Genomic DNA, 25,843 nt, shown 5'->3' on the forward strand with positions numbered 1-25,843 from the left:
ACTTCTTCCCCCTCCATGGGCAATATTTTTTTGTGCATGCTATCAGCTTCTAAACATTTTAAAAGGCAATGTAGTTTTCATCAAATATTTCTCAGAAAGACTGATTAGTGAGTCTCTTTGTATCTCTCTTACTGAGATTTATTTCTATGTATCTATTGTCTCATTTTTCACTGAAAGACAGAAGATATCCATGGTAACTGCAGGTTTAAAATGAAAAATTGTAAACATCTCCTGGGAAGAAGAGCTTAATTTTAAGGTTATTCAAAAGTAAGAACAGTGCTGCTTGCAGTATTCCTGTGCTGTTTGAGTTGGCAAGGCCAGTGGAGTAGAGTCTGCTGAAGCACCATGAAACTGATGGATATTTAAGAGATGCTGGAATCCCCAAAGGGAAAGTTGCAAAATGGAAGTCCAGTCATTTTGAGTGCAAGAGATGGGGCCTGGATATTAGTTCAATCCATAACTCCTGCATCTGGCTGCATGGGAAGGAAGTATGTGGGATTGGATAATCCATTGGAAAGTTTTGAAGGTACATGCTTTTCTGGGATCCTGGTTTCAGTCTGTCAGATGTTTACACTAAAGAAAATCTAGTCTGTGTTGGATTGGGTGAATACACAGATAGGGTGACTACAACAACCCCTGGGTTTCAGTGTGGCTCAGCCATTACCACAGACCTACCTGTAGAGTGGACCACTGAAACAGGTCACTAAACCCTGCTGGGGAATGATCACATTCAGACGGGCTCAGGGAGCTGGATCTAGGGACAACAAAAGCACTTGCTCTAGCACAGCAAGCCCAACAGTCCCTGTGCTTGGTCACCAGAGCCAGGGCAGGACAATAATTAAATCCTGCTGTTTCCACAGAAGTCCAAACTGCTTCTGCAGTCAGAGAGATGGGAGGGATGGGCAGGTGCTTTTCCTGGCTGGTAAAGAAAAAGCCAGACTGATGGATGAAGCTTCCTGGTATCACTGTTTTGGTGCCTATTCAAGGTCTGACAATGTTGGCACTTCCACCTCCTAATTTCAGGCATTATTTCATTCTGCACCAAGGCAGTGAATAAGTAGGACTAGTCCAGCCACTGTTATAAAAAGGATAGCACATTCCCTCTTCAAACTAACAACAAACCATTCACTACTCACAGCTGTTGCTTCCATTATCTGCTAACATGATAATATTAATGATAGTATTTTTCTTATATGGCAAATTTTCTGGTTTTCACTTGCCAGTGGCCAAAAAATACTTTGGCTCTGAGAAGCTGCTTAATTTCTTCCCATGAAGAAGATGATCTTCCCAGAGATGTCTTCTTCAGACCCTTCATCCTTACTTATGAGAGAACAGAATATCAACAATTTACTAGTTAAATGAGATACCCCATTCTCAGACCTGTGCTATAATCACATCACTCTGCTTCTTTTAGCTTGCTGTTTTACATATCCAAAATAATACCCAAAACTGTAATATTTTATCCTCAATACATCCATGAAATAGAGAAGTATTGTTTTTTCAAAGATAAGAAGACTATCTTATCTTGGTAAGACACCATGACTACACGGATAAATTAATGCATGAAGCAGGACAGGGACCATTCTCTGCTGCTGTGGCCAAGTCTTGTGAAATAGTTCCTACATGTTGTTAAACTCTCTTCTTGCAAAATTTAAAAAAAAAAAAAATATATATATATATAATTGTCATACTGTCATTTGGGAATCACCCATATTCAAGTAGTACCTGGGAAAATGGGGTTGGTACAGGCAAAAATCATTCCAGAGGTGCAGAGAACTAGTAGGATATAGAGCACCTGTATAAATGACTATTCACCTGGATTTTCACTATAAATCAAGGCAGGCATCAGTATATATGAGTGAAGAGAGATGGAAAGTGACCTGCCTCATCCTAAACCAGGCTATTGCAGAGGGTAATCTCACTGTCTCATTCTGTTGGCTACACATGCAACCTACATAACTAATTTAGACAGCATGTGTAACAGCTGAACAGACTAAATTTAGTGACATGAATAGTCTCTGAACACATAGGAGATGTAGAGCAGTGTAAACCCAAACTTTGTTGTTTATCTGACTAATTAGCCTGAGTCTGAGTACTATACTGCATTTCACCCCAATTAGCTGCAGGAAGCACAATACAAAAACATATACTTGCCTATCAGAGTGCTCAGTCCCCAGCTGTGCTTTGCTGATATCCAGTTCTGACTCTAACTGAGCTGCTCTGTTTCTGAGGTGAGTAAAATCTTGATTCTGCACAGCACTCTGAAGCCCATACACATTAATTAGATAGCATCTGTAATTCTCCAAGCATGTAGCCACATGCAATTATTCAAAATCAAAAGGGCAGCTATACTATGCAAATGAGATTAGGAACATTTTTTTGGAGCAAAATATAAAACTATGAAGAAGAGTTTATTAGGGTTTAACTGAGGAAATCCAAAGGAGGTTCTTGGTATCTTCTGCTATTAATATAGTCAAGGCACATTGGCCATTTGAAAACACAGCTAGACATAAAACTACCTCTGTTTAAATATGCTTGGAAGTTATGAGAAAAACTGCAATAATCTCCTGGTCATTTACTCACAGATTATTTTCTACTAAAGCAAGCTGTTCCTTGTGAACCTGAATTTCAGAGACTTTCCCTTGGTTTGCTCTCTGTGACTGAAATTCCTTCTCACAATTGGACACAAGAGAAGATTCCAGGTTTTTCATAGATGCTTTTTCATTTCCCAGTTGTTTTCTCAGCAGTTCTGTTTCAGAATGGTTTGATTCACACTTGCTCTGCAGAAAAACAAAGATTTTAAAGTTTCAGCAGTATGTCTATCAAGCTTACTGGCATTCTAGTGGGGTAATCTTTAAAAAAAAGATAATAATTAAAAGAGGAAGTCTGGGATCAATGACAAAATTTATTTTCACTGCAAGATGGGTGGTTAGTTTTATATTTATATTTTATATTTTCCCAGTCAAAATCTTCTGTGAGATTTATAAAATAATCCAATGTACATACCTTAATATAAATACACTTGATACAAATGAGAAAACACTATGAAATAGACAGATCAATGGATTCTGTAGACAGAATCATTAATGAAGAAGAAGGAAGTTTCACATTTTGTTGAGGCAAGAAGCTATTGATTAACTGTTTGCACACAGGAAATAACATGTGATACTACAAACTGGTACCAGCATCACCAGCAGTGTGAGATTACACTTATTTTACTTACAGGAGCATCAAGAATAAACTGGGAGAAAAGGGAAAATGAATAAAATCAAATCAAAGAGATTAAATATCTATATATCTTTGAGGAACCTAAAAAAGAATACCCAAAAAACCTAGTATATTTTACTGTAGAGGGAACAATGGACATACCTGAGACATAGTTACAAACACACATTAAAAAATAATTCCAGAGGCTGAGAATCAGGAAAATCAGTATTGGGTCAGCTATAGAGACAAAGAAAACTGCCTGTTTCAATCTTAGTATAAGTAAACTGGATGGTATTTTCTCTTCATCTTTTCATGTATGCATTATAGTCTGACTAACTGAGTCTGGGGTGCTGCAACACTTTTATCTGTATTTTACTCAAGCCTAGTTTACATTAAGCACAATAATGCTCAGCCAAAGGCCATGGGAAATCTATGAACTGGGACATCTTAACAAACTCTCCACCTCTGCAGCACATTTCTCAGAAATTTCAGAAGATAATCATTTGTGTGTTCAAAGGAGGAAGAACTAAGATCATAGGCCAAGCGAAGGGAGGAAAAAAAGAAATAAGAAAGATAAAGGCAAGAAAAAAGCATTTGTCACTTATCAAAACAAAAGTCTTTTTTTTTCTTTTTACCAAACTAAACTGAAAGGTTTCTTCATTCTGAAAGATCCCATTTTCTATGTCACTCAAAAATCTACTTCCTTTGCAGAGAAACAGTTTTGATATTCTACATTTGCATTTCAGAAAATAAGAACACTGAAAACTGTAGACAGAAGAAGATACAGGAAAATAAACAGTATTAGAAACATTGAGAGAACAACATTATTCAGAATCAGGTTTAGTTTCCACTTCTGAATATAAATATGTTGAAATCTAATAATGTAGATTTTGTGCTGGAATACTGTGTAAAGCAAGAGCCTTATCTGAAGGTTATACATGGCTAATGAAAGACTACTGGTTGAAGATACAGAAAAATTACTGAAAATTTCCCAACTTCTGACTTTTCTCACACTCTCCAACTGCATTTCTGCAGTTTTCTTTCCTGAAACTGCTGCTGTTCTCCACAGTCCCAGCAATCCCCTTCACAGAAGGATCCAGGGAGGCTTAGCCATATTAGATCTCATAAAGTTTCAGATAAATGTCTTATGCTGGAACTCTTTCATATCAAGAGAATCATAGAGGATTTCACAAGGATACAAAAAACATCAGACACATTTGGCTGGAATGCATAACCAACTGCAAACAGCAGCTTTACCCACTCTGCTTCCAAAAGGCAAAAGGTTTAAAGAGACTGCTGGAAGTCTATAAAGAACAAGAAATTATCTCAGCTGGAGCAGAGGATGGACAGGTCAGCAATAGCATCATACTGAAAATACCTGAATAATCTGAGTGTGTATGAACAACTTTTCAAAGTTTATCCAAACTGAATTTTAAAAAATGTATCACATAATAATTTTGTAGTTTCTGTAAAAATCAAGGTCAGCAAAAATTGATTTTCAAGGGAAATTAAGAAAATATTAAAAGATATTGGTACTTCCTAAATTAGTCAATCATTTCAAAGTCCACACTTAGTTTCATTGCTAACAAACAGCTTCAGCTATTCTGCTTCCCTAGTGACTAGATGTAAAATCCAAGATCTCTTTCTTGAAAACAACAGTAATTTTTAGCCCTGACTTTTGAGTGTTCATAGTAAAACTCTGCAAAGCAGTGAAGCAGTGTCCCTATCAAAAAGTGTTCAACTCATACCCTTTGAGGAGTAAGCCCCTGAGAAATGCCAAATTAAACATTGAAAAAATTGCAAAAGTGATCATTCATAATCCTAAAGTATATTTCGATTAGTTTAAGTGTAATATTAACATAAACTTATTTTTCTAATATATTTCACATACCCTTTCTACCTTCTCTGCTGTGGAAATTAAATCCGAATTTAATCATTCTTTGATTGCATCTACTTTAATGCAAAGTTCTGGTGTAGATGTGGCATTTTCAAGTACAGAGACACTCTCCTAATGTATATTTTGAGGCCCTCTGCCCATTTTCACAAAAGAGTTGCTTAAGGCAAAAATAGGAGAATTGTATGCTGCTTCTGTTGTTAAATGATACAACAATGCAATATAAAAGTCTACTAAAAAAAATTAATTAAAACAGCTTCCAAAATCCTACAAAATATCTCCATGTAATTGTGGCAAATTTTAAGAGGCTACAGTAATTTATTCTAGAGTAAACTTTAAAGTTATTTCTTTAAATACCTCCTGTATACAAAAATTAGAAGAGTTCTTGCTTCTGACATCAAAATTATCTTCTGGCATTTTAAACTATTCTTAGAATTCTACTCCTTTTGCAGAGTTAATAAGGTTGAAAATTCTGCTATGGACTGCATTTTATTTTCAGATGAGATCCTCTCATTTTAGCAATAAAATCTGGCTTTGTGTGTAGATGATCTGTGGATGCTGAGATTCTGTCAGTCATATTTATACTGCTGTCACCTGTAAATTCAGGCATGACTAAGAGATGAGAGAGTCACATTAAAGTGAAGTCCACAAGGCAGCAGCAGCAGGTCTGACTAAAAGCATTAAGAGTTTCGTACATTTCAAATTAACATAACCTAGATTTTTCCTGTTTGAAAAATGCCTGTACTTTGCCCAGTGACATTCCTGGTCAGCCACTTTCAACTCCTTAAGTTTCAGTGGGTGGCAGAATGAGTGGGGGAGGTTAACAGAGCAAAGTGAGAGGTAAGGCGCTGTGATTTGCTTGAAGGATTTACTAGACATGACATCCAAAGAGATTATTTTATGGGAGCACATCACATTAATTCTAGCTCTGTCTCATCACATAAAAAAAGAGCACAAGGAACACAGAGCACTGCTGAGCACATTAAGATTTTTGAATAAAAACTTCTGTAGATACTTGCCTTGCATGTAACTGTATGAACTGGAATATGACATTTGGAATTGACCCAGTAGGTTGACATAGTGCTCATGAAGAGGCCTATTTATTTCTACACTTAATAGCAGGCATGTGGGAGGGATTAGAATGATAAAATATCTGCTGGTGTCAGGCTTGTTGGACAAACTAAAACCATGTACCAGTTTTATTATATCTTCAAGGAATTCTAAAATCTGCCACACCACCCTCCTGTGCTGTTTTGCTACTGCTGTGTTCTCATCCACTTTATGCACAGCAACAGTTTATTTCCTCTAGAGTATCTAATATTCTTGAGTAGCCTTCTGTGGGATTCACATTCTCTGAACCTGAGAAACAGAGAAAAGAATGATCAAAACAATTCCTATCTCATTTACTGCTCCTGTATTGTTCACAAGTGGAATGCATTGTGGAAGATTGCTTACCTGAAGGGAATTGATGATTGGATTCTGGTGTGAGTGTTTTGATTCACTGACCAACTGAACCTGTGTGTGTTGGGACTGTCAGCTGACAGTCACAAGATGCTGTGCAGTAGAGTGCAGTTGAGTGCTTGGCAGATTCAGTTTAGATGGAATGCAATATAATACAGAATAAGATAGTATAATAAATTAATTAATTAGCCTGCTGATAAGATTGAGTCCTCTTCATCATTCCTCCAGGATGCTGGACAAAAATTATCACCGATAGCCCTCAGCAGCTTATGTGATGTTCAGTAAGCACAGATGATCTGCAACAAAAACTGGAGAGCCCCCAAACCATGTTTATATGCTCACAATGTATTTCCAAAGCCAAGCTATGAATTTTTCTTAAAATTCTTCAGATCTTCAAATGGGAAGAGGCTCTTTGGGACATCTAAAGCAGTGGAAAGAAGGCTAAGGAGCTCAAAGCCAAAAGAGCAGGGACAGGAACGTGACAGATGACAAAGTACTTCATATGATTCAGGTATGCTGAGTGGAGTTGTGTATGACTTTATGCCTTCAGTGATTCCAAACCACAAGAGCATTTAATTTTTTTATTTTCCTTGATTTTTTTTTATATTTTTTTTTCCCAAATGTGACTAGTTGAATTCTAATCATATAATTATATAAAGTAAAATGCATACATTCATGGTGGAAAACCTCCCTGAAATAGAAGTGGCATTAAACATAATTTTTAAATATTACCAGACCATTTCAAAGGTGAACTATGGAAAGAATGATTTCAACTCACTTGCTCCATCTGTGTTTCAAGGGACTCTATTTTCCCTTTCCAACTGTGGCTCTCAGACTGCACTGATCACTGCCAGTCTAACAGGAAAAGCCTGTTTCTGCTTCATGGCATTTTGCTTCCCAACTTTCTCCTTGATCACAGGCTTTGTGATAAGAGCTCACAGTTCTCTCTCCAAACACATAAAGCTTATTTATTTAATAATTTACAGTAAGCTCCAAAAAATAGGGATATTTATAGACCTACAGATATGGTATTGGATATACTCTTTCCACTGAAAATTCTGCCATTTGGTGAAAATATTGAGAGACTCCTCATAAACCAGAGTTTTGTCCAAGATGAGCACATTTTAATGATGAATAGACATCTGTTAAGAATGGTTAGGTTAACATTAGACATACAAGGTATAGCAATATACTGCAGTAATATTTTTTATTATTTTATAGGATTAAAATAAAGAGTTCCAAGTTCATCTATCATTTCCTGTCTGATTTTTTAAGCTCAATACACACACACGTGTGTGTGCTTTATAAATATATATATATATATATATATATATATATATATATATATATATATATGTATAAAACCACAATGAAATATTCTACATCAATTTTGCACCGCAAAAGCAATAATGAAAATGTGTCCAAACTACTAAAACCAAATTAAGGGAATGCAAATGAGTTTTGGTTTGGAAGCTAATTCTTCTATAGAGATATCTAAAAATTTAATTTTTTGGTAAAAACAGTTTTAATTTGTATACTCATTTTAGACTTCAGCACATGCTTCATCCTGAAAATATCTCTGTTTGAACTCTGGGCTTTCAACTTCATATTATCAAGCTCAGTTTGGTACTTTGCTAGTTTTTTATATAGTACCTATGAAGAAAAGTTTTTTCCATAAGTATTAGGTATACTGCTTGTACCTTAAAAAATAATAATTAGTGTGTATCTAAGGTCTGTGGCTTTATTAACTGGTGTTTAAAGGCTATATGAAATGTAAATTATGTGTATTTTTATAAACCAAATTTTTCATTTGTGAAAAATATTTTTTACTTATAAATAATGCTAAATCTTCTTATAAAGAAGAAAAATGTCTGTAAAGGAATGTAACAGTTGAAAATAAAAAAAAAGATGGTTTATTTAGCATCTAGATTGTCATTAAAAAAACAGCCTGTCCCATTTAACAAGTAGAGCTCAATCAATTCCATTTCTTTTTACATTACAGTTTTTTAAAAGCCTATATTTTTAAAAGTAGAAGACAGATAAAAATTAAGTAATTTAATTATTATGTAATTGCTGACACAGTAATTAATCAAGTGGTTATCTCCCAATCAGGAGAAATAAAGCCACAAGTATTGGGAGAACAGACACAGAACTTCTGAGAACTATTGCTTGAAAAAGTGAACAGAAGAAGGGAAAAGAGCTGCAGAAAGGCTGTCTTCAACTGCACAGCTCAGAAATTTCTTCCGTGCAAAATTGCTAGGAGAATTCAGCTGTAAGAACTGGGGGAAGGTGTGGTAGTGTGGGGAAGGCCCTATGGAGAAACTCCCATTCCTGTTGCAAAAATGCTGTGAGTTACTGAGAAAGGTGTTCTGGAAACTTTCCAGTAAACCCCAGCAAAGAATAATACTTTAAATATTGGAGTATCACTTCAATTAATGGAAGGGCCTGGAGGAATCAATACATATTCCAGAGGCAATTCTACTAAAAAGTACTTCATCCTATGATACCAAGATTTTTTTGTTTCCCACTGCTTCAACAGGTATCCAAGTATTGCAAAGAAAACCGTGAACCTTTCAGGAGTAGCTGGGAGCACAGGAAGCTGCATTTTGTACCAGCTGACATCATCCTTATAAAGTGTGATTCCAAGAGAAGGTGAAGTTGTCATTCCCCGATGAACCTTTGGCAGTCAAACCCACTACCAACCTCACCTTTTCCAGGAGGGCACTTAAGACAAAAAATTAGTATGTTTGGGAGAAAAGTTATTTAGAATGCAAGTGGTCTCACCTAAACTTTGGTCTCACCTAAGAATTAAACACTTGATCTAAATCCATTAGCTATACTACCTCTATAATGAAGGGAGAGAGGTAAAATTAATCACTTTAAAAACTGGGGTGGGATATCCTGGAGGACTTTTCTTCACTTAAAAGTGACCCTTAATGACTTAGAAGTTCTATACACCTGACATCAGGTACAGGTAATTTGCTCCTTTAAAACTGAGTAGCATTTCTAGAGGAAGAGAAAGTCAAGTGAGCAGTAGAGCAAGTGCACAGATCAAGTACCAAAAACCCAAATGAAGGCAAGAAGCTGAAGAAAAAGAAGAAAACTCAAATCACCTAGAGAAGTAATGAACTCCTACAGGTATTAAGATACATTTCTTGCTGCCTGGAAAACACATCAGTGCAGGAGTATTGTGTGTGCATGAGATGACACTAGAAATATTTTAACTACTTTCACCAGGAACTGCACAGAGATAAATAACACAGTAGATAATGTAAGGCTGTATTATAAACCACTATTTCAAGTATCTTCTATCCAAAAGTAACTCTTGAAGAAACATAAATACGTGTTGTCACTGAAACTTACACTTGCCAGAGCTCTGTCACACAATTTTAAAATGCAAAAAGCTTTCAATAATGAAAGAAAACAAGAGTTTTGCATTCAAAATGTTAAAACTTTCAGTGTATATTTATTTATTTGCATTCAATGCCTTTTCTTTCAACCCATAAAATAATGACTGTAGAATATGAAAATTAGCCTATTGAATTTTATTATAAAAATTGGATCTGTCACTCGCCAGTTTTTTAATCTAAATGCATCATTTTCTCTTGGCTAAGTTGCATTTCAATTTTTTTCTTCACAAGGCTTCACTGAATCTCTGAAACACTAAGTTCTGTCTTTTCATTCAATAAACTGGAAAAGCAGAAGCATTAAACAGGAGAATTCAGACGCTGATGTACTATTTTTTTTCTTTTAGAAAAGTCACTAAAATTGCAAAAGATAGGAAAAAATTGTGATTTTTCTGTCTATTTCAGACTGTTTGGAATATTTTATTAATGTTAAGTTTAATCTCAGTGTATTAAATTGTGTAAGTGAATAATTGTCTAAAGGATTACAGAAAATTAAGAAGAATTCGTTGCAACAGGTGATTATAAGAAAGTCACAAAAATAATTAAAATAAAAACCATCCCCTGAGACATCTATTTGAATGCCTGACCTGTTTCAAGTTATAACCAAGTGATCTGTTCAAAGGTAGTAATGGTCATGATTCTCGCACTGTTCAACAAACTGAAAAGAATCATCAGTTTGGTTTGGGGATGTAAAGAAAGAGATCTTTCAGTAGCAGCACCTAGTTTTCAACAATTCAACAGTGTTCAGAAATCTGACAATTTATTATAAAGCAGCACTCACTGACATATTTTTTATTCCCTAAAGAGTTTGATCGAGTCTAGGCCCACTATGATTCTGAACGTGACTGGGAGCTCCAGTTGAGCAGCAGACAATAAGCCCTACACAATGATTCAGTTTTACTTCCTCTCATGAAAAGGCTGCAAGAGTAAGAAATGGCTCTTTAAAACTAACAACACATTTGCTAGTTTATGCATGTTTACCTATTTTTATTTTTTTTAAATTTAAAAATTAAAACAAAATTATTCATATGATATTTACCAAAACCCATCAATCCTCATAGTTTCTAATAGAAAGCTCCTAACCCTAAATTAAATTAATCTTACTTTTTCACTGAAGATGGTTTCCACCATATCATGATATCAATAAGACAAGAACATTTACATATAAATAAGCAATGAAGAAAACAATTTCATTCCAAAATGAATGATGGCTCATAAGCAGCTTTCATAAATTTCTTTGCCTTATAAAAGTTACAGAAACCAGTGAACATAGGTGTGGCAGCAGCTCTCTGGCTACAGAGAGCAGCACACAAGTTTCCCAAGCCTTTCTGGGAAAGGCTGTGAAAAGATCAAAGAATGAGAAACAATTTTTACCTTCCCTTGCTGCACCTGTTGTGAACACGTGGAATGTGTTATGGAGATTTGTTTATCAAAGGGTGGTTTCTTAATAAGCCAATGGTGATGGTGTTTAGATTGGAGGACCAATTAGGTCCAGGTGTATTGTAAATGTCTATAAAAGCAATGGGTTTTTAACATAAATAGAATAATAAAGAAATTGATCAGCCTTCTGAGAATCATGGAGTCAATGCAAATTATTACCGGTCAGGGGCCTACTGTGGCAAGACATAGGCTGGTGTTACTAGTCAAATTAATGCAATTACATACTTTTACTTACCTAAGAGAAGCATATTCAGCTTCCTGTCAACTCACTCAGTTTCAGAATCCAGTACTTTTCTTGTCAATCTTTTCATCTCAGTTTCCAGAGAATCAATGGTGTCTTTCATCAGTGCCACTTTAGACATCTGTTCTAACTGTTCACTATCTAACTACAAATATAATCAAACAGTAACAGCTGGCGAAAATAAAAAGAGCTGATTTATAGAATTTATTTCAATTTTTACTGGTTTTAGCACAAATCTTTTGCTGAAGAAGAAATGTCCAAGTATCTCATTTACTCAACAATCAGTTTACTGAAAATAGTTGGCAAACACCTGAAATGCGACTTTCACATCCTTTGAAGGTAAATTGATTTCCCATCTTTTAGATCTCTGGAAGTATTTTCATTTATTCATATACATTTTTGGTTGGTAACAATGCTCAAGGGCAAAAATGTTTGCCATTGATCAACATTAAAAGTTTTCAGTGCAAATTAACATGAAAGGAAACATTATGAGTGTATGAAGGGAGAAATCATGGTTTGGGACACAACATGACCAATAATGGCTTTAGGTCTCTATAAAGTTACATGCTTATGTCAATAACCAGGTAGAGAAATCACTGTAAAACACTTGCATGAAGCACCATGTAACCACCATGTAAACCATCAGTTACCACCATAAGGCCTTCAGGTCTGTAGCTAAAACAAAGAACAGATCCAAAGCCTCCTTCACAGACTCCAACAAAGCCAGTTTGAAACCTTCAGTCTAAAGAAACCTCTATGTTTTTATTAAAATGCTTACACTTAACATTATTGGATTCAATTCAAAGGATTGTCCTTTCTAAATTATTTGAAACACATATTTTAAAGTACAAAAATTCTCACCTCATCGCTCTCTTCCTTTACCAATTTTTTCAGTACTAATTTCTGTGTTACTACAATCAAAGGTCAGGCCTCTAAAGAGCAAGTCTGTAAGCCTCTGCTATACAGTAGCTTCTTCAGTACTAGTGCCATAAATTTCATGTTGATGTATTGCTCTCAAAGGCTACCAAAAGAACTGGAGAAAAAAGATGATGTACCTAAAACAGGGCTCCCAATATCACTACACGTCACATGTAGGCGTGTGATTAAAGTTAATTTACTACTCAGAGCTATTTCAGCCTACAGTGTATTCTTCATATCAGATGCACTCTATTTAATATTATAAACTGTGGTATTATATTTATAAGCTTGGCAGGATTTTAGAAGGCTGAGGTGAAAAAAGAAGATAAACCAGAATTTATAACCATAAGATCTAGAAGAAAGATATACTGCAGAAATCAATGTTAATTTATTTAAAAATCAAGTTCTACCAAGACTGTAAGTAAATTTAGGATTTATATTCATTATATTAATGTTTCCATTTTCTCTTTTAGTGCCATTTGTTAGCTAACAATTGCACACACAAGTAACTTAACCCCTATTAAATCCGACTTGCCAGAAGAGTGCAATTACATTTAGCTTTGAAGCATCAGGTCTTAGTAATGCACAGTCATAAGATAATTCACATTTAAATAGACTCCAGGTCTCTAGTCTGAACCCCTGCTCAAAGTAGAGCCAGCTCTGAGGTCAGGCTGCTCAGCACTGTGTCCAGTCCACTGTTGAAAATCTCCAAGGCTGGGGACTGCTCAACTGCCCTCATGAGAAGCAAGTATCTCCTTGTATTCAGCCTGAACCCTCCTGGCTTCAGTGGATGCCCATTGTTGCTCATCTTTCCACCAAGCACTGCAGTAAAAAGCCTGTTTATGACTTCTTGATGTCATACCTACTGGCAGGTAGGACTTATGTCCCTCTTAAGCCCCTTCTACTCCAGGTGAAACAAGCCAATCCTCACCTGGATATGATCACTGTGGGTAAATCTGACAAAGCTTGGTACAGGCTTAAAATCACAGAATCACAGAATGGTTTTAGTTGGAAAGGACTTTAAAGACCATCTTGTTCCGCACCCCCTGCAATGGGCAGGGACACCTTCCATCCCACCAGGTTGCTGAGTGCTCCATCCAGACTGGTCTTGAACACTTCCAGGGATGGGGCATCCACAACTTCTCTGGGCAACCTGCTCCTCACCACCCTCACAGTCAAAAATTTCTAACTTGTATCTAATCTAAACCTGTTGTCTTCCAGTTTAAAACCACCCCCCTAGCCCTGTCACTACATGTTCTTGTGAAAACCCCTCCCCAGCTCTCTTGCTGGTCCCCTTTAGGTACAGGAAGGTGCCAAAAGATGTCCCTGAAGTCTTCCCTTCTCCAGGCTGCACAACCCCAACTCTCTCAGCCTGTCTTTGTAGGAGAGGTGCTCCAGCCCACTCTGATCACCTTGTTACCATTATATTGGAGACCCCAGAGCTGGACACAGCTCTCCAGGTGGTGCCTTTCCAGAGCACAGTAGAGGGAAAAGAGTCTTGGTAAATAACATCCACTGCTCTCAGCCTGTTTCCTGACAGCAGTCTGGCTGGTGCTGCAGGATTAACCAATAACATCATCTGTATTATATTTACCATAAATATATATTCCATAAATAAATATTTACCATAAATATATATTCCATAAATAATTCTTTTCCCTTACATTGTGAATAGTAGTTTAAAGCTCTTCAATTCTCTGTTCCAAATGAGCCCTTTCATTAAAAGGAGTTTCTTGGGAAATCTTTATCAAATAATAGCAGCAACAAAATCCCTTATAAAACAAGTCTCAACTCACCACAGACTTGTAAAGCAATTAATTTTCAGAACCAGAAGAGAAATCCTGAGCAACTTTAATTACACTGCTAGGTAGTTTTCATGTTTAAAAAACCTGTGGGGTGGGGCTGAGGTGGGATGGGACAGACTCAAACCTGTAACTGCTCCCTGAGGCTATCATGTTCTGTAGGCATCCTTTGGCAATCTGACAGGGCTGTATTCCTTTCTGGCTCCATGTGTCTTAATACAGCTTGAGCTGTCACAGGAGTGATGCTTTTAGGAGTCCTGGGGGATTTTGTAACTTCCTGACAAAGCTGGGAAATCTCCTCCTGTGCCTGTTTTTGAAATCAGTAGAATAACAGAAACAGGAATAGATAATCAATATATTACTGGGTCCTGTGGCTGGCTAGAGCATCCCAGAACTGTGTAATATCGAAGATGAAGAAAACATTTGTGCACAGATTCTTTGATTCAGGAAAGCATTTTTAACTCAAGACAGCACTTAAAAACTTGTATTGAACTGACAGATTCAAATCACAGAATTTCCATAACTTTTAAAAAAATATTTTTTAAACAAATACTTAGCATTCTTTCTTTTTTTCTTTCATATGAAGACAAAAATATATTTTTTTTGCACATTACCTTGTTATTTCAATGAATCACACAAATATAAATAAAACGATCTGTTCATAAACACTGAGAATTTTGTCTCTCTCAGCTGTTAAAACTTTAGCTACCATGAATTTCTGCCATGACATTCATTTATTTTCCATGTTGACTCAAGTTTTTCACATTCTCTCAATATTTTCAAGACTTCTGGATCAGAAACCACTCCTTTAAAGAATATGGTGATATAGTGTTAAAGCAGAGAAACAAAACTTGAAACACTTTCTTATTATATCTGGTTAGAAAACTTCTATTATTGGCCCATTCCCATTTTACACGTCCTTCTGTTCACAATCAACTAGTTTTTCTTCCTGGTAGTTGCAGCTTTAGTAGTTTAACATGAGATATATTCTAAAAAATATATTCTTCATCTTCCAGAGTGACTTCCCAAGCTCAGCCTGGATGGATGATTTTTTTTATGCTGCACAAGTAGAGATATACTTAGGACTTGAGAATGTGTTTCCTAATGCCTACAACAAATTCTCAGTCTCACATTTATGGCAGTCTCTGTCCTTTTCCAGTGACTAAATAAAGGCATCATGCCTCAAGATGGTATCCTTGCTTTATTTCATATTCTCTTTGTGACATAACCTGCATTAGCATCAATGAGAGAGTGCATGCATAGAAATAACACTTTTGTAATTATTGATACTTCAATGTAAAATGGATAAATATGCTCTTTAAAATGAAGATGAAGCATATATCTAATTAAAATAAATATCCATATAATACTTTAAAGTAACTTTTGAATGTCTGTATTTTTCTTTCTTTGTTATATTGCAAATATGCCTGAATGTCCTTCTAATACGTATCTAACAGGAAAGAAAGGGACATAAAAGCAAAATGTTAATTAATTTGAAATATATCTGTTCAAAACCAAGGGTAGATTTCTACTGGAATATCTAATGAATTTTTAAATATGATCGAAAGTAGGCCACCATGTTTGTTTAAGGTCCATGAAAGGTGAATTTCTGCAATGGAAATAAAGTAATGTGCAAGTAAGTATTGCTGAAATCCAGGAAGTCATGTAAGAGCCTAAGACAGATTCTGAAGATCAACTGCAATTCAGAAATCCAAAATTGCACATCAAATCCCATTTGTTTAAGAGCAAACTAATGTAATTTTGAGTCAGTACAAAGAGTAATTTCTAGAAAGTGATTCCTACAATCGATTTTGGCATTCATACTAAATAATCACATCCTAGGAGTACCTCTGATGATAAAGACAGCCTAGATATCTATTACAGTCATCATCACTGCTGACATATCATGTAGATTAGGTGAATCCCATCCTAATATACTGTTCTCTCTGAAAGAGTCACTCAGGTTCTGCAGTTATGTGCATTTCCCTAGTCCTAGGGAAGGGAACAGATCACAGCAATCAGCAATTGGCACCTTCAGTACCTCACTGAGCATCGAGGACTCAAATTTACACACAGAGTTTACACACAGTATTTGCTCACTCACAACACTACCTTTACCAACTAGTGAAAGAGCACTTTTTGGAAAACATTATAATATTTATATATCCTAAAATATACACTTACACTACACTTGCCATTTAGTGGTAAGAATTTACTGCTGTGACACATTTCACCACTGATTTGAAAAGAAATATGGAAGATCCAGGGAAACACAGGCCAGTAACTCTTGCCTTGGTACCTGTCAAGATCATGGAGCAGGTCCACCTGGACACGTGGAAAATAAGGAGGTAATTTGTTGTGTTGTTGTGAGGGTCCCCAGGAAGACGTGAGAGATGAGAATTTGACTCCATGTTCTCAGAAGGCTGGATATGGTATGATATGATATGATATTATTCTAAAACTATACTAAAGAAAGAGAGGATACATCAGAAAGCTAGAAAGGAATGATCATAAAAACCCATGACTGACCACAGAGTCTGACACAGCTGGACTGGGATTGGTCATTAATTAAAAACAATTCACATGAGACCAAAGATGCACCTGTTGGTAAGCAACCTCCAGACCACATTCCAAGCAATCAGATAATTATTGCTTTCATTCTTTTCTGAGGCTTCTCAGGAGAAAAATCCTGGCAAAGGGATTTTTCATAAAATATCACAGTGACAGTAATTGGTGGCAGACAACAGGATTTCACCATGGCAAATCATGCCTGACAAATTTGGTGGCCTTCTACAAGGGGGTTACAGCAGTGGTGTAAATAAGCGGTGAGGAAAAAGCAACTGCTATCATCTACCTGGGCTTGTGCAAGGCATTTGACACTGTCCTGCACAATGTCCTTGTCTCTAATCAGGAGAGACATGGAATTCACAGATGGACCATTCTGTGCATAAAGAATTAGATGGATGGCTGCACTCAAACTGGCCAATGACTCAATGTCCAGGTGGAGACCAGTGATGCTCTTCAGGGGCTGATATTGGGCTGGTGCTGTTTAACATCTGTCAGTGATATGGACACAAGCTGGGAGGAGCATGCATGGAGAGCAGCAGTGGGGAGAAGAACCTAGAGGTGCTGGTGGACAAGAAGTCCAACATGAGCTGGCAATGTGGCCTTGCAGACCAGAAGGCCAACCACACCCCGGGCTGCAGCAAAAGAGGCATGCCCAGCAGAGTGAAGGAGGTGATGCTCCCTCTCTACTCTGCCCTCATGAGACCCCACCTGGAGTGCTGCAGCCAGCTCTGGAGCCCCCAGCTCAAGAAAGACACTGATCTGTTGGGGTAAGTCCTCAGGAGGGCTGTGGTGGCGTTTGCAGGGGTCCCAGGACAAGGGAAGAGATCTTGACTCCATGCTTCAGAAGGCTGATTTGTATTGTTTTATGATATATATTATAATAAAAGAAAATTATATACTAAAACTATATTAAAGATTAGAAGAAAGGATTTCATCAGAAGGCTAGCAAGGAAGGGAATGGAATGATAATAAAATCTTGTGACTGACCAGAGTCCCAACACAGCTGGACCTGTGACTGGTCATCAAGTAGAAACAATTCACATGGACCAATCAAAGATGCACCTGTTGCATTCCACAGCAGCAGATTATTGTTTTTCTTTTTCTCTGAGGCTTCTCAGCTTCTCAGGAGAAAAAATCCTGAAAATATGTCTGTGACAGTGGGCCACTAAGCTGATCAGAGGGCTGGAGCATCTCTCCTCTGAAGATGGGCTGAGAGAGCTGGGATTGTTCAGCCTGGAAAAAGAAGGCTCCAGGGAGACTCCAGTACCTAAATGGAGATTAAAGAAGGCTGGAGAGGGACTTTTCACAAGGGAAAGTAGTGATAGGACAAGGGGGAATGACCTTAACCTGAAGGAGGGAAGGTTTAAATTACACAATAGGGAGGAATTGCTTATTTTCAAGAAGAATTCACTTCTTTGGAGGGTGATGAGGAAGAGATCACCTAAAAAGGCTATGGAGTCTCCACATCTGAAGGTATTCAAAATTAGGCTGGATGGAGCTCTGAGCAACCTGGTCTAGTGAAAGGTGTCCCTGTCAATGAAAGGGGAGTTGGAACTAGGTGGTCTTAAAGGTCCCTTCCAACACAAACTATTCTATGACTCTGATTTCCTTGAGACAGGAGCTCTATAGGACAGAAACCAAGCAGCTGTGATTGACACACTGACTTCTGGCTCACTACCAGCACAACAGCTTACCCAAACAGCTTTCCAGTAAGCATGACATCTCTGCACTTTTATTTTCTTTACTCTTGCTTTCCAAGATGATCATATTGTTTCTACAGGTGTATATGACTGAAATTCTATAGGCAAAACAAAATGAGAGGTTAGAAATATTCCTAAAAATAATTTTTGAAAAGATGGATTGTAAAATCTTGTACAAAACTATCAGTAAACCCCTTTTCCCATTAATGCTGATATAAATATTTATGACCATTGCATTCATAGAAATTTTAATTATTTCTCTACTTGATTTCATCCTGGGAGGTTTTTGAATAAATCTTATCTATGAAAATTCAACCTTCTCTATCAGGTTTATGATGTAGAGCACAGTTTCTCAATAAACATTACCAAAGTTAAGGAAAGGTGCTCATATTTATTTCTGATTTTAAGTACAAATGAATACTGAGTGACTGGTTCCTGCTACATCTTTTTGAAGAGCTTTTCTGTTGGAGTTAAGCCAAGCTTCTCCTCAAGTGACACAACACTTTTTCCACATCTTGACAGATAAAAAGATGATTTCCTCAAATAATAATTAAAATTCTTCATAGTTATTTGGGGATGGAAACAGGAGGATGGATCATAAATTGGCACACTCAGACACATGCAATACCACCATTCACTGTTGCTTTGAGTGAAATTCTTTCAAAGAATTTCTTTAAAGCACCTTTAACCCAAAGCTCCTGGGCCCACACATGGAGCATGTGATTAATGCAAAAGCCTCACAAGAGGCAGGGAAAGGCAGCATGAGCAATGCTTACAGGTCACAGGATTTCAGAGACAAAGCCAAGCAGCCAAGTCTTGTCAGTCCCAGCCCCAGGAGAGAGATGGGTATTCTGAAACTGCCACAGCTGATCAGGCGGGACTGACAGTGAACTCAGGGAGCTCAGCTGAACACCTCCACTCTAATTAGGTTCATCTCTTCCAGAAACTAATATCCAAGGAGACACTTGCACAGATGAAAACTCCAGCAATTGCCACACAATCTCTCAGGCCTGACAAGAACAAAGCAAGTGTTAGATAAGACTGACTTAATCTTGTGAAAATAGCTTCCTTTAATTAAACCTTATCTTCTATCCAAAACCCATCTAATTAATGTATCTATCTGTAAGACTATGTGCCAGTTGTATCACCCAGAATAAATATTATTCTTTGCACTATACTTGTTCCTTGACAGTGTCAAACATTAGCTTCACACGTATGATAAGCACCAGTCTGAACTCAATCCTGATTTTTAATGCCAGGATAATATATTACTGGTTTACAAACAACATGAAGTTAAAACATCAGAGTATTACAAGGCTAATTAAGCTTTTCTTTATCCCACCAACAAAATAATTTCAGAGAAATTACTTCTTATGTTTCCTTATATCCCAAGATAGGAGTTCTTATTTACAGTACCTCTGGCTGCACATATCTTCTTGGAATAGCACAGACAGGGAGAAGCAGACTGGTGCCTTCAAAGAAACTGATGCAAAAAGGGTAAAGAGGCCATGTGAACCCTGTGACTCCTATTGCCTGCTCATGGCAAGGATACAAACAGCCCTTGTAAGAGGCTGCTTTAGGTAGTTCCAAAGTCAAGCAGAGAAACCAGACAAAATGTCCTCTCTTTCCTGCTGGCCACTAGCACAGGTTTTATATTCTGGAGACAGTGCAGGGTGAGTTACGGGGTTCTTTGGCAAGCAGCCACTATTAAGCACTCATGGATACAGCTCGCCTTTTCAGACATCAGGAGTGAGAAACACCTCTGAAATAAAATCCCCACCTAAAGCCAGAAAAGAAATTGGAAGATTTTAATTTCCAGACACAGAGCTAGAGAAACAAGTATTTTTCTTTTCCCTTTCCCCATCCTAGATTTCTTGTAAATCTTACTTTCAAATTTTGGCACGGTGGAAGTGGAGGCTCTGTATTATCACATTTATCTCCAAAAGAGATGTGAAAATGGCATCTTATGTTTTCACAACTTTAACAAAATTATTCCTAATGAAAATTCATTTTAGGATTTATTCAATTTATTTTTAATTGATTTTATTCTGGTATGTCTAAGGTATCCTCTAAGGGACATAGGGTGAATTATTTTTCATATCTTAATGCTGGTTAACGTTGTGCAGAGCAGTTGCATTGCTTTTTAAATATCAAACAATGCTTCATTGATCAAAAAAGAAATTAAATTCCTATACAGGATTGTTTTCAAAAGTGAAAATAATATTTGGTGTATTTTACAGATATGTGATTTATACAATAGTAGTTGGGACTTTAAAAAACTTAAATGCCCAATTCAGAAGAGATAAATAAATCATGGTGTGCATTTACAAATTCATACTTTTTGCTGATTGTCAGAATATTTCTATATTCTGACAATATAAATAAATCATGGTGTGCATTTACAAATTCATACTTTTTGCTTATTCTAAGAATATTTCTATCTTGCTGGATTTGTCTTCAACAATAGGAAGGCATTTATTGTTGCATGTGTATTTCATCCTTCAGCTTATCAGAAAGTGACCCATGACATTTTTATCTGTCCACCCAGTATTCTGTTCACTTTACGTTTTTTAGAAAATTATAGTTCTAATTGTGAAAACAGTTTTTGAGTAGAAAAACATAGAAAACATTGCAACATCTCTTGGTAGGTTTTTAGGGACACCCTGTGGCAAAATGACACACTGCAAACGTTCAAGAATCAAGTGCCAAAATGGAGACAAGTGGTCCCACATTTTTGGGGGTTTTAGTAACATCAGTTGTCTCACAAGACATTTCCATACTTCTGACCAGTGCTAGAATGCACAGCTTTGTGTTTGCATTTTGTCAACTGCCTTCAACATTGATTTCCAGCACATTTTTATGGACAAACTCCACATGCTTTTTAACTTTTTTAACCTGTGCATTACAGAATAGCTCACTCCACTGAAAAATGATTACCAGTCTAATTCAGCAAAAAGCTCTGTCCATTTAAAATTGCTTTAAAAAATTCTCTTTTTTTTTTAATGTGGCAGTACAACTTTAAAGGTACTGGCACACACATCTCATCAAGCTCCTTTTAGAGTCTGTTTCTCTCACTAATCACCACCAGCACACATGTTGTGATGGTTTCTTACTTGCCCTATTACACCCACACAGTTCTTTTAAGGCAGAATGGAAGACAAAGGTATGTAATGTACCTTTTAGAAATACACATCCATGAACAAGAGAAATACAGCACATATTTGCCCATAGGGATACTACTGTGCATAAAAAACTTCACCTAGCACTGAACATTCTCCCACGGTGTAAGCTTAAGCACAGACAATAGCTTCTGATGAAGAATTATAGCTAAGGTCTGGCAGACTTTAAGAATGACTTAAATGCAAATCTGAAGACAATCTGCTGCAGGCAATACGTCTAGTCTTTGATCACTTTCCAGCTTGTTAATGAATTATACTATTGACATTTCGCTTCTGTATCTTCATGACCACCACAGAGAGTATATTTCACAAGTCTCTGCAATTGCAGTAACTGTCTCCTTGTGAACTCATAAAAGCTTCTAGCATCCAGAATATCCTGCAGAGAGGAACTGCCCATCTGGGTCTTGCAAGAAAAATAATCCATTTTATGCATTGTACACTGGCCTCTTGTTGCCCTGTAAATATTGTGGGAAATGCCCAAAAGTATCTGAAGCAAAGGTGTGAAGAGGATGAAGTCCGGCTCTTCTTGGAGGCGCGAAACAATAGGATGAGAAACAACAGCCAGAAATTGCTGCATAGGAAGCTCTACCTGAACATGAGGAAGACCTTTCCTGCGCAGGTGACCGAGCACTGGAACAGGTTTCGCAGAGAGGGTGTGAAGTTTCCCTTACTGGGAATATTCAAGAACTGTCTGGACACAATCCTGTGCCATGTGCTCTGCGATGACCCTGCTTGAGCGGGAGGCTGGACCACATGTCCCGCTGTGGTCCCTTCCAACCCGACCGGCTCGGTGATTCTGTGATCTGGTCATTCCCGCTCTCCCCAGCTCCATCCCCCGCCCGGTGCCGTGGCTGCGCTGTGACAGGCGGGACCCCGGCGCTCACCGAGCACCAGGCCGCGCTCGCAGCCGGCCCTCAGCCCTCACCGCCGCAGCCCCCGGCTCTCCCCGGCCACCGCCACCGCCCCCAACCCTCCCCGGCGCACGGCAGGCGCAGCGCCCGCCCCCAGCACCTCTCACCCGGGAAGCGGAAGGCGCTCCCGGTGCCGCCGGTTCCAAGGAGTCCCCGGGAGCACGGACGGGCGCTGGAGCCGCTCCGCTCCCCGCCGTGAGTAGCGCAGGGCGCCCGGCGGGGCTGTACGGGCGGAGACGCGGCGTCCGGGGCTGAGGGCACGCTGCGCCGGTAACCCCGTGGAAAAGAAGGCAGAAAACCTTAACAAAGCTGGACTACGCAAAGTGAAATCGAATTAGCAAGGCTGCGTTGAGTGAGGAGATAATATACATTACATTCCGCTTTTTCCTTTGGTCTTTCAGGCACCAGGGAGTGCGAGGAGCAGCTGCTGTGACACCCCCGATGTCCTGCGAGGCTCCCGCCGGGTGTGAGCGGCATCAGCGGGGGAGCGCCGTGCCTGGGAGCTGGCGTGCTGCTGTGGGCAGAGCATGAGTGTCTCATGCCCGCCACCCGCCTTTCAGCTCTGTCACAGGAGGCGGCTGCGCTCCTGCCGCATTCAGCATTAGCAGAGCAGGCATTCCTTCTGTGCACTGTGCAGTTATTAAAAACATGGTGCTCCAGTCGGTAAAGAACTGCCTTTGGCTGCCCTGCGTCCTCAGGACTCCAAAAGCTTGCTTCTGGAGCACAGCTGGTGGTGGCCTCATTATCCAGTCTGTTTCTAATGATGTTTACCAAAATCTAGCCGTGGAAGATTGGATCCATGACCACATGGATTTAGAGAAGCAACAGGTCCTTTTCCTTTGGAGAAATTCCCCTGCCGTGGTAATAGGCAGACATCAGAATCCCTGGCAGGAATGCAACCTCAGGCTGTTGAGGCAAAAAAATATAAAACTAGCCAGGAGAAGAAGTGGAGGAGGAACAGTTTACCATGACTTAGGCAATATCAATTTGACTTTCTTTACAACCAGAAAAAAATATGAACGAATGGAAAACCTGAAGCTTGTTGTGAAGGCTCTGAAAGCCTTGCGACCCCAGTTAGATGTACATGTCACTGACAGGTATGACATCTTGCTAGATAGGCAATATAAAATCTCAGGCACTGCTGCTAAGCTGGGAAGGACAAGTGCTTATCACCACTGTACCTTACTCTGTAATGCAGATAAGTTTGTTTTATCTTCTGTGCTAAAAAGTCCTTTTAAAGGATTAAAGAGCAATGCCACTCCTAGTGTGCCTGCCTTGGTGAAAAATCTCTTTGAAGAGGTTCCTAGTTTAACTTCTGAGATGCTCCTGGATGCCATTGCTAAAGAATATGCTATGCAGCACCAGATAGATCACCATATCACCTTAATAAATCCAGCTGATGAGATTCTGCTTCCTGGAATTAGTGACAAAACTAAAGAACTACAAACCTGGGAATGGGTGTATGGAAAGACACCAAAGTTCAGCATCAGCACATGTCTTAACATGGTCTATAAAGATTCTGTTCTTGACGTTAAAGTAAATATGGATGTAAAGCATGGAAGGATTGAAGTCTGTAACATTGATCTGCCAGAGCAGTGGCTGCCACCAGGACTGTACAGTGAACTGGTCAAGAGTCTTACTGGCAGTAAGTTTTGCCCAAACGAAATCACTGCACTAGTGACAACGTTACTAAGAGTGTGTCCACAAGATGATGAGTTGCACAGCAGGTGGAGTCTACTGTGTGAGAATATGATAAGATTAATGTGACTTGCATTTTGAAAATATAAGTTAAATTTCTGCTGCTTTTTTATTTAATGTATTGAAAACAAAACTAAAACAATCACTAGTAAGAGAAAAATTCAGCTTGTAGAAAACAAACTGTTCAATCTTGTGCTTTTATTTAATATTACAATTAAATTTCACACTGCATGCACCTGATGTTCCTAAACTGTAGGATTGAAACCACTGCTGACAAGACATGGTTGCTGCTTGAACCAGGGAAAATGGTGGGGACATCCCAAACTGGCCGTGTAGCAGAGAAGGTACAAATGGCTGACACAGATGGAATGGGTAGGTGTAAAACTGGTGTTGTGCTGCTGCACTGGATGCCCCAGGCTGCATCCTGCTCCTTGTGGACAGTAGCCCAAAGGCTGTGTCACAGCCCCTGAGGTGTGTGGAGAGGGATGTTCCCTGGTTTCTGATTCAGAGTCCCTTCTTGCAGAGTGCTGTGCCTCTGCTGTATAAGCACTGCAGTGAGCTCAGCTCACTGCTGGGTAGGTGCAGCCTGGGTCAGGGCTTTTGTCCATGCACATGTAAGAGCAGGGGAAAATAGCAAGTTCAGTGTGGGGGTTTGTGTGATGTGGACAGAAGAGGCTAACTGGGAGGCCACACGTGCCTCCTCTGTTCCTGTGCCTGGCACAACGCTGGGAGTCCCTGCTGCCATGGGTACTGCTATCAAAGCTAAACATTTGAAAATGCAAATACAGATCTAGGAGAGTTTCCTTATGTTACCACCTAGCAGATTTTCCCATAAAAGGCAACAATGTGACAGTTTTATTGTTAAATAATAGCTCTATATATAGTAAAATTATGGAAAAAAGGCTCAAGATGTATTTCACTGTTGTTGAAGAAGAAGCGTAATGCAATTTTGATTAGGTCAGAACAGATACCTGAAGGGAGGCTGTGGCCAGGTGAGGTTCAGGCTCTTCTCCCAGGTAACCAGTGACAGGGCAAGAGGACACAACCTCAAGCAGCACCAGGGGAAGTTTAGGCTGGGCATTAGGAAATAACTGTTCACAGAAAGAGTGATTGGGCATTGGAATGGCTGCCCAGGGAGGAGGTGGAGTCACCTTCTCTGGAGGTGTTTAAGAAGACAGGATGTGGCACTCAGTGCCATGCTCTAGGTGACAAGGTGATGCTAGGTCACAAGTTGGACTGGATGATCTCAAAGGTCTTCTCCAGCCTAGTTAATTCTGTGATTCTCTATGTTTGAAATTGCCATACTAGGTTAAAAGACACAAAGCTTCACATATGGGAAATTACTGTATTTACAGTGAGACTTCTCCAGAATGTGGCTGGATCTCTGAGGCATTACACAGCTTGCTTGAATTTCCTG

The 25,843-nt window shown here is 38.6% G+C and overlaps 2 protein-coding genes across 2 annotated transcripts; one reads left to right on the top strand and one right to left on the bottom strand.

Moving 5' to 3' along the window:
* Positions 1-1,256: 1,256 nt before the first annotated feature.
* On the bottom strand, positions 1,257-16,423 carry TSGA10 (testis specific 10). Its single transcript, XM_059493958.1, is given in 15 exon segments — positions 1,257-1,320; positions 2,155-2,259; positions 2,584-2,786; positions 7,341-7,408; positions 7,411-7,509; positions 8,101-8,215; positions 10,153-10,252; positions 11,645-11,678; positions 11,681-11,795; positions 14,233-14,310; positions 14,498-14,677; positions 15,023-15,078; positions 15,081-15,173; positions 15,436-15,565; positions 16,412-16,423. Coding segments are annotated over 15 exon segments (1,452 nt in total).
* Positions 16,424-22,864: 6,441 nt separating this feature from the next.
* Positions 22,865-24,606, top strand: LIPT1 (lipoyltransferase 1). Its single transcript, XM_059466305.1, has 2 exons — positions 22,865-22,923; positions 23,130-24,606. The coding sequence occupies exon 2, from the start codon at positions 23,377-23,379 to the stop codon at positions 24,493-24,495; it is 1,119 nt and encodes a 372-aa protein (XP_059322288.1). The 5' UTR covers positions 22,865-22,923; positions 23,130-23,376; the 3' UTR covers positions 24,496-24,606.
* The last annotated feature ends 1,237 nt before the right edge of the window (positions 24,607-25,843 follow it).

This window comes from Ammospiza nelsoni, chromosome 2 (genome assembly GCF_027579445.1).
Source record: "Ammospiza nelsoni isolate bAmmNel1 chromosome 2, bAmmNel1.pri, whole genome shotgun sequence".
Classification (NCBI taxonomy): Eukaryota; Metazoa; Chordata; class Aves; order Passeriformes; family Passerellidae; genus Ammospiza; species Ammospiza nelsoni.

Bases quoted from the DNA above. Each gene is read 5' to 3' on its own strand.
- LIPT1 (XM_059466305.1), top strand. From the start codon at position 23,377: ATGGTGCTCCAGTCGGTAAAGAACTGCCTTTGGCTGCCCTGCGTCCTC.